General features: G+C 41.7%; 1 protein-coding gene across 1 annotated transcript; it reads right to left on the minus strand.

The window, feature by feature from the left end:
* Nucleotides 1-764: 764 nt before the first annotated feature.
* MED4 (mediator complex subunit 4) lies at nt 765-15324 on the minus strand. Its single transcript, XM_010834045.1, has 7 exons — nt 15151-15324; nt 9705-9771; nt 7675-7845; nt 6232-6289; nt 4994-5080; nt 3809-3940; nt 765-1447 (listed from the first exon to the last, which is right to left on the minus strand). The coding sequence occupies exons 1-7, from the start codon at nt 15273-15275 to the stop codon at nt 1275-1277; spliced, it is 813 nt and encodes a 270-aa protein (XP_010832347.1). The 5' UTR covers nt 15276-15324; the 3' UTR covers nt 765-1274.
* Nucleotides 15325-15563: the final 239 nt, after the last annotated feature.

Consider the following 15563-nt stretch of genomic DNA (forward strand, 5'->3'; position numbering starts at 1 on the left):
GGAAGAGGTGCTAAGATTCTTGGGTTGTGAATGGCAGGGACCTTAAGGGCTTTAGGGCTCCAGTACTTAGATTTGGATGTGAAGGCTTCACACAGATGCCGCTTCAGCAGGTTAAGAAGCAGATTCCTCAGTCTGCCTTCTAACAGCACCCGAGTGATTTTCATACGCTTGGCTTGTGGCCACACTTGAGAAATACCACTTTCGAGATAAAGTGTAACTAGTTATTGTCCTCTGTACAAATCTAACATCCGTAATATGGGCTGCTGTTTTTTTTGTAAACAAAATATATATAGTGTGCCCTTTTTTTTTTAAAAGATAAGAGTCTATACCAGGAAAAAGAGTAAACGATGCAGTACTGTCTAAAACTGAAAAATCAAAATGTAGTTAACCACCAGAAAAAAAAGTGACTCTAGGAGCTGCAGTAAGAGGGAAGGTGAAGCCTGAGAGTGTTTTCCATTCTAAAACACTTCTTATAATTTATGTTTGTTATGACATTTCTATGGTAAGTTGTCAGAAAAAAAACCTACTTCATTTTGTTTCTTCTAAGAACGGCAGTCTATGCCTTTGAGAAACCTACCAAAGTTGGGATTACCAGTTCAGATGGGTACATCATCATATTTGATATCATATATGAACATATATGATACTGCATCATACTTGTTCATCTTCCAGATTCTAAAGTATGTACAAAATGCAACTGGATTTACAGAAATATCTTACCTACACTGAAAGTACATTTAAAAGTTTTTTAAAACATACAAGAATACAAACAAAAATAAGTTTATTTACAAAAAAATACAATAATTACAAACAGTATAAATTGAGATGATTTCTCCTCTTCCTGTGACAGAAAGTTAAATAGCCTTTACTTTCAAATGAAGGTTTCTGTTATATAATACAGTGATCTGCTGCTCTTGCTTAGGCTTTTCTAAATAATTCCAGCCCTGTTAGTGATATGTACATGGGTCATTTCCCTCAAATCTTACTTCCAGTACTATGCACAAGTCCAACACAACTGGAACAGAACAAGGTAAGACAGCATTGAACTGAAAAAGCTTTACCCCAACAGTACAGTGTGATTCTTCTTTAAGTATTAACCTAGTGGTTTAGAACTGAAACCATAATTTTTGGCTTAAAAAGAAAGTCCACTATGATTTTTAATGGGCAGAACAATTCTACTACAGCCAACATCACCTGGCTAGCTTTCCACTTTTGCCATTTAAGAAACAGATTTCTATAGTATTCAATTCTGTATGCTCTTTGTCTTACGGTCTCTAATCAGAGTCACTGCTGCTGCTTGAGGAGTCCGTTGACATAACCTCTACATCATCCTCGTTTTCTTTGTTGTGCCCTGGAGGTTCCAACAGAAAGTCATGACTGTGGTTTGGTGGTAACATGTTCATCGCCATGTCATTTGACTGCCATGGATACTGTGGAGCAAGGACATCTGGACAAAAAGACGCACACATGAGAACATTTCTACTAACGATTCATTCACTTCTTCTTCTTTCCTTCATGCAAATACTTTGAAAATTTTTTTAAAGGTTAGAAATCAAAATATACATTTGGCCAAATTAATGATCAAACTTATCAAGGAAAAATGTGATGTTTTAAAAAGTAACTAGAATCTATGATTTATTTTTTTAAATCATACTTTCCTACAGTCACTATTCAAGACAGTCACAATTTCAAATCAAATGTCTCCTCTATATATATATATAATGCACGTATATTAACAATATGTAATAGGTCATGTATAGTACTTTCTATACGTTCTCTCTATATACACATTATAAATAGCTAGTGTGTACTATACTAAGTATTGCAGTCTAGGCTGTCTCTAAGCCTCCACTCTTCTCCCTGAACCCTAAACACGGTTCTCCGCCAGCAGCTACAGTGTTCGGCTCTGCCCGTAGAGGGCGCTGCAGGGACTCCACAGGTGGTGGTGGTGGTGGTGTCACCAAGTCGTGTGCCCAACTCTTGAGACCCCATGGACTGTAGGCTACCATGCTCCTCCGTCCATGGGATTCTCCAGGCAAGAATACTGGAGCGGGTTGCCACTTCCTTCTCCAGAGCACTTCCCAACCCAGGGATCAAACCCAGGTCTCCTGCATTGCAGGCAGACTCTACTGACTAAGCTAGGAGGGAAGCCCACAAGAGGAAAAGGCTTCTTCCCCTACTAGGCCTGCACTCCCTCCTGTGGTGCCTGGTTGATGTGCAGGATGTCAGCGGCATCCCAGCTGGATGGGCTGGTGTAGTTTCAGTCTTCTGCTGGGACTGTACTGACACATGGTACAATCACAATGAGAAAAATGAGGTGATACTAAGGGAATCTAAGGCACAGTGAACTCCCAGTTTGTCTTAGTTAACAATGTTCACAAAAGCATTTTTAGTAACACAGGGACAGCCTGACAACAAAACATTAAACACTGAAAAAGCATTATCTAGAGTACATTTTTAGCAATGTAAAAAATACAGGGTGGGGCTTCCCAGTGGCTAGGACTCTGCCTGCCAATGCCAGTAACGAGGGTTCAATCCCCGGTCCAGGAACTGGGATTCCACAGCGGGGCAGCTGGGCCTGTGCAGCCCAACTACTGAGGCTGCTCTGTGCTCTGCAACGAGAGAAGCCACCTCAATGAGAAGCCGGCTTGCCGTTAACTAAAGACAGCCCACGAACCACGACAAAGACCCAGTGGAGCTGAATAAATTTAGAATAGGTATTTTAAAAAATACACGGAAAATCATGAGATATGTAAAATATTAAGTGACTGCCCAAAAATTTTTTTCCTTTCTTACGCCTTTTAGAAAACTTTTAAAAAGTTCTACCAGATGAAAACAAGTAGACTTCTACATGAAATCAGAGGGGGTCTGAAGCTCAGAATGAGCTCTCATAAAAAACATACTCTATTTAGTTAGTAAAAAGTCCATTAGAAGCTTTGTTATTCACTTAGTTAATTTGGGGGTTTTTAACAAGTATGTTCATGTGGTATCCTTTAAACTGAATACTTCTTACTCTGTTTATAAAGTATGGTTCATTAAAAAAAAAAAACCATGTCTGGAGCTTAAGTTAATGAGAGGCCTAATGCCTGAGGAAAATGGCACAATATCACCTTATTCTAATTTCTTGGGGCTTCCCTTGTGGCTCAGCTGGTAAAGAATCCACCTGCAATGCGGGAGACCTGGGTTCAATCCCTGAGTTGGGAAGATCCCCTGGAGAAGGGAAAGACTACCCACTCCAGTATTCTCACCTGGAGAATTCCATGGACTCTCTAGTCCATGGGTCGCAAAGAGTCAGACATGACTGAGTGACTTTCACATCACATTCTAATTTCATAGCCTCCATCTAGAACGGTCTTAAAGGACAGGAAGCAGAGAGCAGCATAAACTGGTAGTTAACTAACTCTAGCAACTAAAATCGGAGAAGGCAATGGCACCCCACTCCAGTACTCTTGCCTGGAAAATCCCATGGATGGAAGAGCCTGGTAGGCTGCAGTCCATGGGGTCGCCAAGAGTCGGACACGACTGAGCGACTTCACTTTCACTTCTCACTTTCATGCATTGGAGAAGGCAATGGCAACCCACTCCAGTGTTCTTGCCTAGAGAATCCCAGGGACGGGGGAGCCTCTTGGGCTGCCGTCTATGGGGTCGCACAGAGTCGGACACGACTGAAGTGACTTAGCAGCAGAAGCAGCAACTAAAATAAGATGGGTCCAGACCCTCAAACTTGTTCAACAGCCAGGTCTTTGTCTTCATCATCATCTCTGAAAAAAAGCCTTCATCTCGAAGTACTGTTCTGATTAACACATACCTGGCAGTCTGCCTGCTGCAAGTGCGTCCCCTGGGAGATGACCGTTTACTCCATTAGTGGAAGGATTGTTCATCTGACCCAGTAATCCACTTCTCATCTCCAGATCAGTTGGGTATGGTCTCCGTGGGTCCCCTAAAAAATACAGCCTGCTTTCAATTCAATCACATATGGAAATATGCTTAAATACCTTCTTTGAAATATTGATTTTCCTTGGTTCACTTTGAAAAACTCAAGCCACATTTTAAATTATGGAATATTAAAGTCATCTTATCAATTGCTATTAAGAACATGTTAAAATTTTAATTACATGTATTTTTATATCTTTAGATCTTCACAATAACACTATATGAAAATTGTCATTTCAGCAACCATTCCAAATGACAAAATTATAATCCTGATTCCTCTAAATTAAAACCTTTTCCTAATAACCTTTTTGTCATGTCATTTAAAGACTAATTCCTGGGGACTTCCCTGGTAGTGCACTGATTAAGACTCAGCTTTCACTGCAGGGGCCTCAGGTTCCATCCCTGGTCAGGGAAGTAAGAGCCCACATGCCACACAGTACGGCAAAAAAGACCAATTCCTATAACTTTCAGGCAGAGAATCAGAAGCCAATGATTTTCATTTCCAAACATGAAAGCACGCTGTTTAGTTCTGGGCTGATGAAAAGTTGGCCAGATGTGAACCAATACTGGGGTATTTTCTCACCAACTCTAAATTATTTACCCTCCAAAACTGCAGCCACCCTTAATGTTTCAAGCTGTGGCAAAACACCACTGTCAGGAGTGACTAAAAATAACTACTCCCATCCTCCCAAAAGGCTGGAGCTCTACGCGAGGTCCCTGGCTGTCAATACACGTTGCAGTTTCTCTCTCCTGTTCCTTAGTTACTCCAGCTTTCTGCAGCCTGTGCACCTGCTGCCTGGTGTCCAGTGCTTCATCTTTATACCCTAAGAGGTGGGACTGTCTCTCAGGCTGGAGCCCTTGTGGAAATCCCTCGAAAAAGTTGGCTTCTGGCCAGCCAGGGTTTTCCAGGTATACAAATACAGCTTTAGAATCATCACATATTACCTTGTATTTTAAAATATATACATTCTATATTTAAATCTTTTTTCCTATTTTATGTATAGCTACCTAAGAATTTTCACAACCACCATGTATCTAGTAAAAAGAGAATCATTTTTACCTGGGACCCAGGTCAGTGGGGCGCACACAGCATTACTTGCACTAATCCTATGTGCATACTTAATTATTTCTTCAGAGGAAATAGCACCTAAGAGAGTCAAGAGGAGTTTTAACACTTCAGCCTACTAACATACAAGTTTGTCAGTGCATATGTCACAGTTACACTTCATATTCATTTAATACACTTAATTTTATTACACTTAATACATACACTTCATTTTTTATATTCATAAAAAAAGTGCACGTAAGTAGTAATATGTATAGCATGGCCTAGTTTTACTATTATTATTGTCACATATGTATTACACATCTAAGAAAAATCTCGAAGAACACACATCAAACATTAACAGCAGTTAATCTAAAATAGGAAAAGAGGGAATTTAGATGTAAATCATACCTACAAATCATGAAAAGCAAATAGCCAAGGTTTTCATTACAATTCTGACTTTTAGTATCCAAACTAAAAGATCCAAAATGGAAGCCTTTTAAAGAGAAAAGCAGGACAGGACGAGAAGGCAGGCTGAGCGTCTCCCAGCACCACCAAATGGGCACACCCCAAAGCCTTACTCAGTTCTGACTTCATGGTGCTCTAGTCCTATTCGAGTTGTCCACTGCATGCTCTCTCATCCTCCATCCCATCTTTCAAGGTCCACCTCAAATCACATTGTTTCCAGCCCATATTCTGTTCTCCCAACAATGTAAAAAACCCACTGTCTTTATTACACATTTAAGTAATAGCCATACTTATTTATCTCATTTTGTAACCTGAAAAAGGATGTGACACCTCCCTAACAATGTCCAGCACAGGGCTGTAACATAGCAGACACTTCACAATGGAAATTCATTGGAAACTTTTTAACAGCATGACATGACTACCATTAATACTCTCATCAGTTTCTTGAATGGAGAAGGCAATGGGACCCCACTCCAGTACTCTTGCCTGGAAAATCCCATGGACAGAGGGGCCTGGTGGGCTGCAGTCCATGGGGTCGCTAGGAGTCGGACACGATTGAGCTTTTGACTTCAGTTTCACTTTTCACTTTCATGCATCGGAGAAGGAAATGGCAGCCCACTCCAGTGTTCTTGCCTGGAGAATCCCAGGGATGGGGGAGCCTGGTGGGCTGCCGTCTATGGGGTCGCACAGAGTTGGACACAACTGAAGTGACTTAGCAGCAGCAGTTTCTTGAAACCAAAACTTGAGTCTTTCAGAAAGTCATTTAATGTCCCCACATTACTAACCTTTCCTTGCTTTTTCTATTGACTTGAGTTTTTCTTTTGCTTGGTAAACAGCTGTTGCCTAATTTAAACAACATTTTAAAAAGAAATACAGATTATTCAGAACTATACCAAGTCCAGTTTTTGGCCTAATTCACAAAATCATTTATCCCACAGAAACAATATATAAAACTTGGAAATCCCCACAATTTATTTATAATATTCTGAAATACCACTTGGGTATCATTTACATCAGCTATAATCAATGAGAAAAATACCATATTTATGTATTTATGAATTAGCCTCCATTCACAAATTAATTGTTGGAAACAAAACATAAATTGGATTATTCGCTACCATTTTTGCTTTATGTCTTCTATCATAAGAATGCAGAAAACAGACCAGGTACTACTCCCAAAACAATCCTTACATCTGGTTCAAGGATAAAACACCAAAACTATTTTTTTTCTAGTTTACAAGATAAGTTTGTAGGTTGAGAGTGTCACTCATTTATACATTATCAATGCATAATGACTATTATAATGAGCTCTTCCACATACCCACCTGGGCAAAGACAAACTCAGGGTAAAATGAGGCTGACCCTAGCGTGTGCATCCTTAGCCGTAACACAGCGGGTAAAAGCAGGCAGGCAGAGAGATCTAGGTTTAAGTTCCATCTCTCTACTTTTACCCTCTTGGGCAAGATAGGTATTCATTTAAAATCATGGTTTCATCTGTAAAAATAGAAAAATGGTACTGACCTCATAAAACTGTTAAGATTAAGCTAATACACTAGTGTACCAGGGGGCACTAGTAAAACTGTCAGTTGCCATTGTCTAACTCACAAGATTTATTCTTTTTCTAGCCCTCATGTTCACTGTCTTTAGAGAAGAGCCTGCAAAGTCTGGTCCGAATGAGAATCAAACTCAGCTCTTCCTGCAATACCACCACATAACAATTACGTAGGTCAGCACTGAGAGAAATAACTGAACAAATAAATTGTCTCTTTGAAATAGTAGAACAAGAAAAACTAAGAGTCCTCGACATATCCAAATCCCACCTCATTTAAGATGGAAGATGACATAAATTAATGTAAATTTTAATCAATTTATAAAATTGGTATATATTTTTACTGATTGCAAAATTTCTAAAACTGAAGATTTAGACTATTAATAAATGAAACTTATATGAGGACAGGATAAAAGTAAAATGTCATACTTCGGTGAATTCAATCACGTGAAATCTTTAAATAATGAAAATATGGTTCTAAAGAAATGCAGAGTATCTGAAAATAATTAGAAAGTGAATGACATGGTCTTTCATCTAATGAAAGTGACAAGTTTGGTTAGATTTTAGACTGGAGATTCAAGTTTTCTGCCACTTCAAAATTCTGAAAATAGGTTTATTTTTTGTAAATAGAGTAAATAATAGCCCTTTTTACATTAAGAACCAGCCTCTATCAGCTTACCAGTATCTGTTCTGCTTCCTTTAGCTGTTTTTGTAGTTGCTGAATATCACTGTCTCTCTTTTCTACTTCTTTTTCTAAAACTTGCATTTCATGATGGATTTTTCCCTGATTAAGTGCCAATTTCATTAGTTCCTGAAATTCCCCATCTCTGTGAATTAACAACTCCAGGACCTGTGAGATAATAGTTGGTTAAAACACACAAGAGAATACTGAAGAACTACATTTCCAATGAAACCAGCCACACGTGAACTGGCAAGTCCTCAAAATCTTAACATCTTCAAAGTATTATTTTCTAATCATTATTAGAAATAAAAATAGCGTATCTATGATTATTTTAGAAAGATTAATCAAGATTTTCTACTTTTTCTAATTATATGCTATTCTTTCATACAAAAGAAATCTTTCAGAACTAGCAATATGCCAAAATGAGCAGGCTTATTCATTTCTCAGGGAAGGCAAAATTTGAGATGATTTTAGTTGACAGCCCTGGCAACCCACTCCAGTAATCTTGCCTGGAAAATCCCATGGACAGAGGAGCCTGGCAGGTTGTCCATGGGGTTGCAAGAGTCAGACACGACTGAGCAACTAAGCATGTATGTATGTTAGCTGACACCGGGAACTGAACAGACATTTCTCCAAAGATACACAAATGAACAAAACCAGAAGCAAAGGCACCCAATATCACTAATCATCAGGGAAATGCAAATCAAAATCACAACTGGATATTGCCTTGCACCAGCTAGGTGGTATCGTCAGAAAGACAAACGATAACAAGAGTTGGCAAGAATGTGGAGAAAGAGGAACCCTTAGTACACTGTTGGCAGCGATCTAAACTAGTGCAACTACTGCAGAAAACATTCCAGTAAGTGTGGAGGACACTTAAAAAGTTAAAAAAAAAAAAAGAACCACCATATGATCCAGCAATTGTTTCCGGGTATTTATCCAAAAGCAATGAAATCACTACCTGCAAAAAGATATCTGCACTCGTATGTTCACTGCAGCATTATTCACAATAGCCAATACATGGAAGTAATCTAAGTGTCCATGAATGGATGAATGGAAAAAGAAAATGTGATGTAGATCTATACACATGCACATACACACAAAGGAGTATCATTCATCCAGAAAAAGGAAATCCTGGCATTTGGAATAACATGCATGGACCTTATAGAACATCACATTAAAGGAAGTAAAGTCAGACAGAAAGACATTGTATGATCTCAGTTACCCGAGGAATGTAAAAAAGCCAACACACAAGAAAAGAGCTCAGGTTGGTGGCTGCCAGAGGGAAAGGAGTCAAATGGGTGAAGGTGGTCAAAAGGTACAAACTTCCAGCTGTCAGACAAGTGAATTCTGGAACTGTAACGTACAGCATGGTGACTGTAAGTAAGAACACAGTACTGAAATCTGAAAGTTGCAAAGAGTACATCTCAGCAACATGAAGTTCTTAAAAATGTGCAGAATGCAACAGACATTTTTCCAAACACATACAAATTGCCAACAGGTACATGAAAAGGTGCCACCTCCACCTTCCTTGCAATTTTCTTAAATGGTCTTATCATAAAAAAGACTTCCTTGGAAATCCAGTGATTAAGACTCTGTACTTCCACTGCAGAAGGTGCAGGCTGGATCCCTGGTCAGGGAACTAAGATCGCACATGTTAACTAAACTTATAATGGTAACTTTGCAATGTGCACGTATATCAAATCATAATGATATACATATTAAGCTAATCCAGTTTAATGTATTAAATATATTTGTATCAAATATATTATTTAACATATTAAATATATATAATTAAATATAAAGAAGACATTAAATATATTAAATAATGTATTAAATATCACATAACTATATGTCAACTATATCTCAATTACATCTCACCTAAATGATGCAAAAAAATCCATTTAAAAACTGCAATTAATAATTTAATAGTCTGATCTTCCTGTTCTCACACAAAGTAAACATAAACAGGAAACTGAGGAAATGACGCAGGTTTTTTGTTTTTAATTCAAAAAGAAACCACTTACCTGGTTCTCCTCTCCAGACTGTAGCAACTTTTGGTTTCTTGAAATTGCCAGCATTTCTATAAGTTCTCTATAAAACAAAAACAAAGTCTGCAAAGTAAACACAACAGAGGCTCTCTTATCTGACCTCCACCCAGCCGATGTGCGGGACTGATGGTCCTCACAGCAAGCAGACTCAGAGCTCCTGCCCCACAGGCCCTCTGACTGGACTTCAGCTCTCACCAGCACAGCGCATTCTCACCAAGACTCAGCTGTGCTCATTACCAGCCCCATTTATTCAAGTTTTACTATTACTATAATTATATAAATCAATATGGAGTAGATAAACACAAATCAAGTATGACTGTGAACAGGCAGAACTGTTTCCATAAAAACCTAAGCTGGGAAATACTCAACAGAGGTGTTACAAAGGAAAACTGTATCGAACCAAGAGAAGTCAAGTCATAAAAACTCAGCAAGAGCCTGCCCTAAGACTGCCTGATGAGTGGCCAAGGGCTCATTTCACTTTAAAGAAACTGAAGGAGAAAACGCAGATGATGAATTACGGGTGGTTTATGCAAGAAAAACTCCTGCTCCATCAGGGGTCTACAAATCCAGCCCATCTGTGGTTTAGGTAAGTAGCTATTTTAGGAAGACAGCCACGCCTCTTCATTTATATATTGCCAAAAGCTGCTTCCCATGACAAAGGCAGAACAGAGTAGTTGTGACGGAGAACTTCTGGCCTGCACATTTTTTAATTAACCAAACAGGTATCAGCTAAGAGGGATTCTTACACATAATAAATCATACATTTCTAGAATGCTTCTCTGTTAAATATGTTAACTTTCCTATATGAAAAATAGTAGAATGATTGGGAGGAAATGTGCAGCAGGCATTTTCTATTTATACATTAATTTCAAAATCGATGACAGATGGGACAATTCAGGAAAGGACAGCTTCACAATTAGCCGCCTGACACTACTGGTCAGTCCGGTTTGCACCTTTTCATCTTCATTTTCCATTTTACCTTCATATTCCCACCATCCACCTTCCTCTCACTAGCCTCAGGCTATTTAGTGGATGGTACCGACTGGACTCAGTATTTCCCACTACTACCTCCCTCCCATACACTACTACGTATGAATTAATTAAAGCTAATTAATGAGAAAAGTGGATAAAGGGGTGAAAAGTTCATACATTCAAATATTTCCTGAGTGCCTATTATGGGTCAGGCACTTTCTAGATGATCTGAGTTATAAAAATGAATTAAAGTCTAATGCAGAAGTCAAGAAAATATATAAAACCAGAGTTGACAAGGATTAGGAAGAAAATTAAGCGGAGTGTTACAGCAGAAAGTGTCAGGAGGTAGTCTGGCTACTTACACTGTGTGGTCAGGGGAGGTTTCTCTACAGGGTTATCTTTGGAGTAAAGCATGAACTAAACAAGAGAAGCCGGCCAGCAGATGTGGGAGGAAAGAATGCTTGTCAAAGACACAGCCAGTGCATCAGCGCACAGACGGGCTTGAGGAAGCACACCGGAGGCGCCAGGGAGGGCACAGAGCAAGGACGCGAGGGCTGCACCGTGTGGGGCAGGAGCCCCAGCCCGGGGAGAACGCCGAGGTCATCACAAAACGGAAAGTAAAATGCACAGACGTGTAGTGCCCTCTAGTCATCCCGAAACCATACCCCTCTCCTTCCCCACCCTGTCCCTGGAAAACTCTTCCACGAAACAGGCCCCTGGTCCCGCAGAGGTTGGCGCCTGCTCGTGCAGGGCCTTGTCGGTCAGGTTAAAGGATCAGTATTTCACTCCAAGTGCAAAGACAAGTTACTAAATTGTTTTAAACAGGAAAAGGACAGGACCTGATTCATGTTTTTAGACAATTACTGAGCTATCTGGAGACAAGACTGTAAGAAAGCTAGAGTGCGAATCAGGTCAGGTGGTCTTTGTAGGAGCTCAGGCAAAAGAATGACACTGGCTTTGACTAGGTCCTGGGCATGAGGATTTAGTCATGGAAATGGGGAAACCTGGACAGATTTAGGGTACATTTTGGAGGCAGAGCTGACAGGACTTGCTAAGATGACCAACTATTTTAGCCCATTTCTGTACCCCTTAATGAGATGAAGAGTTGGGAACCCCTGCCCTAAATGCAAGCTGGCCTCTGGGGGCTGGGCTGGGGGTGGCCGTGAGGAGCATGGTGTGAGATGCTGAGAAAGGAAGTACACAGGGCTGACCAAGAACTCAGGCACGGACATCAGGGCGTGGATTCAAGTCCTCTACTCCTTTCTTCTTGTGCGACCTGGAAAAGATGTTGGGATTGTCTATACGGTGGATCCCTCATCAGCCAAATGTAAGTAATCACAGCGCTACCATAGAGAGTGATTTTAAGGAGGTGATGTCCGTATGTATCTGAAGGACTTAAAACCCTGGCACCCTTCTACACTGTTGGCTGGAATGTAAATCGATATAACCACTATGGAGAACAGTATCGAAGCCCCTTAAAAACTAAAAGGGGATTTCCCTGGTGGTCTAGTCTGCCTGCCAATGCAGAGGACACGGATCTGATCCCTAGTCAGGGAACTAGGATCCTACATGTGTGTGTTAGTAGCTCAGTTGTATCCGACTCTTTGCGAACTCAGGGACTGTAGCCCACTAGGCTCCTCTGTCCATGGAATTCTCCAGGCAAGAATGCTGGAGTGGGTTGCCATTCCCTTCTGCAGGGGATCTTCCCAACCCAGGGATCAAACCCTGGTGTCCCACACTGCAGGCAGCATTATGCCAATATAAATTTTCATCAGGAGTCAAAATAACCAGAGAGAATGTAGGGTGGGAAGCTGTAACCAATGGCGTTGGACTGGAATTGTTATAATAAATCATAGATAGCCATTTCAAGACCTTGGAGCCATACATGACTCCCTAAAGCTAAAAACAGGCCCTTGAAGGAAGAAAACATGATTAAAAATTAGAACTATGCATCCATATACACCTGAAATATGTAACAAGTATGCCAGTTCTATTTGATACAAATTATTTGGGTTTCCCTGGTGGCTCCAATGGTAAAAAAATCTGCCTGCATTGCAGGAGACCGGGTTTCAATCCCTGGGTCAGAAAGATCCAAATTAATAGGAATCAGAATTTGGAGGCAAATTATTATAGCCCTTAGTTGAAATACTAACACATTCCTGATACTACATCTTAACCAAATTCCAATTGAATAATCCATGACGAATAGTATACTGGAAATAGTAGTGAACTGCGAGTACAGGACACCACAGTTCTCATCTCAACTCAGCCACTAACTAGTCACACATCCTGAACCAGGATCATAGTAAATACCCAGCAAATGGGATGTTAAATCCAGGAACCTAACTTCTTTGAATCTCTAGTTCATTTGTAATAGAGATCACTGGATTAAAAGATCCTACATGTCACAGGGCAACTAAAACCATGTACCACCTACTGAGGCCATAAGCACAGAACTCACCATGCTTTGCACACGAAACCACAGCAATTTGAAGCCTGTGACCCACAGCTAGAGAGTGATCCCCGCTCACCATAACTATTAATACAAATAAGTAAGTTAATTTTTTAATAAAACTAAAACTACCATGTGATGCAGCAATCCCACTCCTGGGCATATATCCAGAGAAAACTGTAATTCAAAAAGATACATGCACCCCAGTGTTCGCTGCAGCACTATTTACAACTGCCAAGGAAATGGAAGCAACCTGTCCACTGACAGAGGAATGGATAAAGATGTGATACACATACACAACTGAATATTACTCAGCCATAAAACAGAATGAAATAATGCCATTTACAGCAACAAGGATGGAACAAGGCATTATCATACTCAGGTGGACAGAAAAAGGTAAGTATCATATGATATCCCCTATATGTGGAATCTAAAAAAATGAAACAAATGAACTCATTTACAAAACAAAAACAGACTCAGAAAACAAATTTAGGGTTACTAAAGGGGGAAAGTGGGAAGGAGGAGGGATAAATCAGGAGGTTGGGATTAGCATATACACACTGCTCCATATAAAACAAATCATCAACAAGGATCTACTGTATAGAATAGGGAGCTCTACTCAATACTCTGTAATAACCTATATGGGAAAAGAATCTGAAAAAGAACAGATATGTAATAGATAAAAAAAAATCTTGGTATTCTTCTAAAAGTTAAATCATTAAAAGACACGTTGCCTGTAAGCTTAAATTATACAAAATGTCCCATCTCGGGGAAGCCTGCCTCCCAGGTAATGAGCATTAAGCTAAAATACCTTGTTTAACTCACAGGAAACATCCTGACCAGGCCCACCCTTGAAGGACTGCAGGAAGAAATTAACAATTCCCCTCCGGAAACTGTGGGAAACATTTGATTTGCCTCCCCTCCTAGTATAAAAGACGGAATTCTAACTCAGACAGGTGGCTCTTTAGGGCACAACTCTACCATCTCGGTTTGCTGGCTTTCTGAATAAAGTCGCTATTCCCCTGCCCCAACAATTCATCTCTCTATTGGCCTGTCATAAAGCAAACAGTAGGAGCTAAGACTGGATAACTGATATATACACACACACACACAACTGAATCACTCTGCTGTACACGTGTGTGTGACTGTGTGTGTGTTTGTTGCTTAGTCGTGTCCGACTCTTTGCAACCCCATAGACTGTAGCCCACCAGGCCCCTCTGTCCATGGGACTCTCTAGGCAAGAACACTGGAGTGGGTTGCCATTTCCTTCTCCAAAAGGAACTATAGAAAGAAAGTGAAGTCGCCCAGTTGTGTCCGAATCTTTGTGACCCCATGGACTGTAGCCTACCAGGCTCCTCCATCTATGGAATTTTCCAGGGAAGAGTACTGGAATGGGTTGCCAGTTCCTTCTCCACTGTACACCTTAAACACAGGATCTGACTACACCGAGGACAGGCCTTAGGGAGGCTCCGCGCCACAATCACTGTTGACACAGACGTTCCTCTGGGTCAGTGGTCTCTCGCCAATTACACCAAGCTCCTCCTCGTAGTACTCCTGGGGACCGTTTCCCAGCGCGCAGCACCCACGGGAGTTCCTTATACGTCTGTCGAGTGTCGGTGGACGAAGGGACCCACACCCGGCGACCTCTGACGTCCGCTAAGATTCCCATATTCTGGAGATCAGGGTCACTATCAGTATTAAGATGGACGTGAGTCTGAGCAAGCTCCAGGAGACGGTGAAGGACGGGGAAGCCCGGCCTGCTGCAGTCCATGGGGCTGCAAAGAGTCGTACACGACTGAGCGACTGAGCAACAACAAAGAGGGCTCTTGACCCCGAGTCCCTGAGGGTTGCAGACCCACTTCCACCGCGCTCGGGCACTGTCCCTCGGGGCGCGGCCCTCCCCTTCGAGCCCCAGGGAACCAGCCCAAGGCAGGCCGGTGGTCCCGACTCAGTCCTTCCGGCCCAGCCGCAGCAATGGCCTGGGGCCGACGGCCTCACCTCGACAAGACCTCCAGATCTTCCAGCGCTGACAGCAGCCGCTCTCGCGTGCTGTTACCGCCAGCCGCTCCTAAGCCGCCGCCCGACCGCTCCTTCTCCTTCTCGCCGCTCGACGCCGCCGCCATGGTGCCCACAGGCAGGCCTGCGCGCAGCTGCGCACTGGCGACGAGAGGCGGGCTCGGCCGGCGGAAGGAAGGATCGCCGAGGCAGGGAGGAGCGGCGGGCCAGAGCGCCCCCTGCGCGCCTGGCGGTACGCTGAGGGCGCCAGCGCCCCCTGCTGCTCAGTGAGGGCTTCGCCTTCCACCCCCTGATTCAGTTCAGTTCAGTTCAGTTCAGTTCAGTCGCTCAATCGTGTCCGACTCGTTGTGACCCCATGGACTGCAGCACGCCAGGCCTCCCTGTCCATCGCCAGC

This window comes from Bison bison, unplaced genomic scaffold (genome assembly GCF_000754665.1).
Source record: "Bison bison bison isolate TAMUID 2011002044 unplaced genomic scaffold, Bison_UMD1.0 scf7180017863994, whole genome shotgun sequence".
Classification (NCBI taxonomy): Eukaryota; Metazoa; Chordata; class Mammalia; order Artiodactyla; family Bovidae; genus Bison; species Bison bison.

Excerpts from the sequence above, each read along its gene's own strand:
- MED4 (XM_010834045.1), bottom strand. The coding sequence starts at position 15,275 with ATGGCGGCGGCGTCGAGCGGCGAGAAGGAGAAGGAGCGGTCGGGCGGC. Across the intron at positions 9,772-15,150 it reads GATCTGGAGGTCTTGTCGAG|AGAACTTATAGAAATGCTGG; the intron begins GTGAGGCCGTCG and ends TTTGTTTTATAG. Across the intron at positions 1,448-3,808 it reads TGCAGCAGGCAGACTGCCAG|ATGTCCTTGCTCCACAGTAT; the intron begins GTATGTGTTAAT and ends CTTTTTGTCCAG.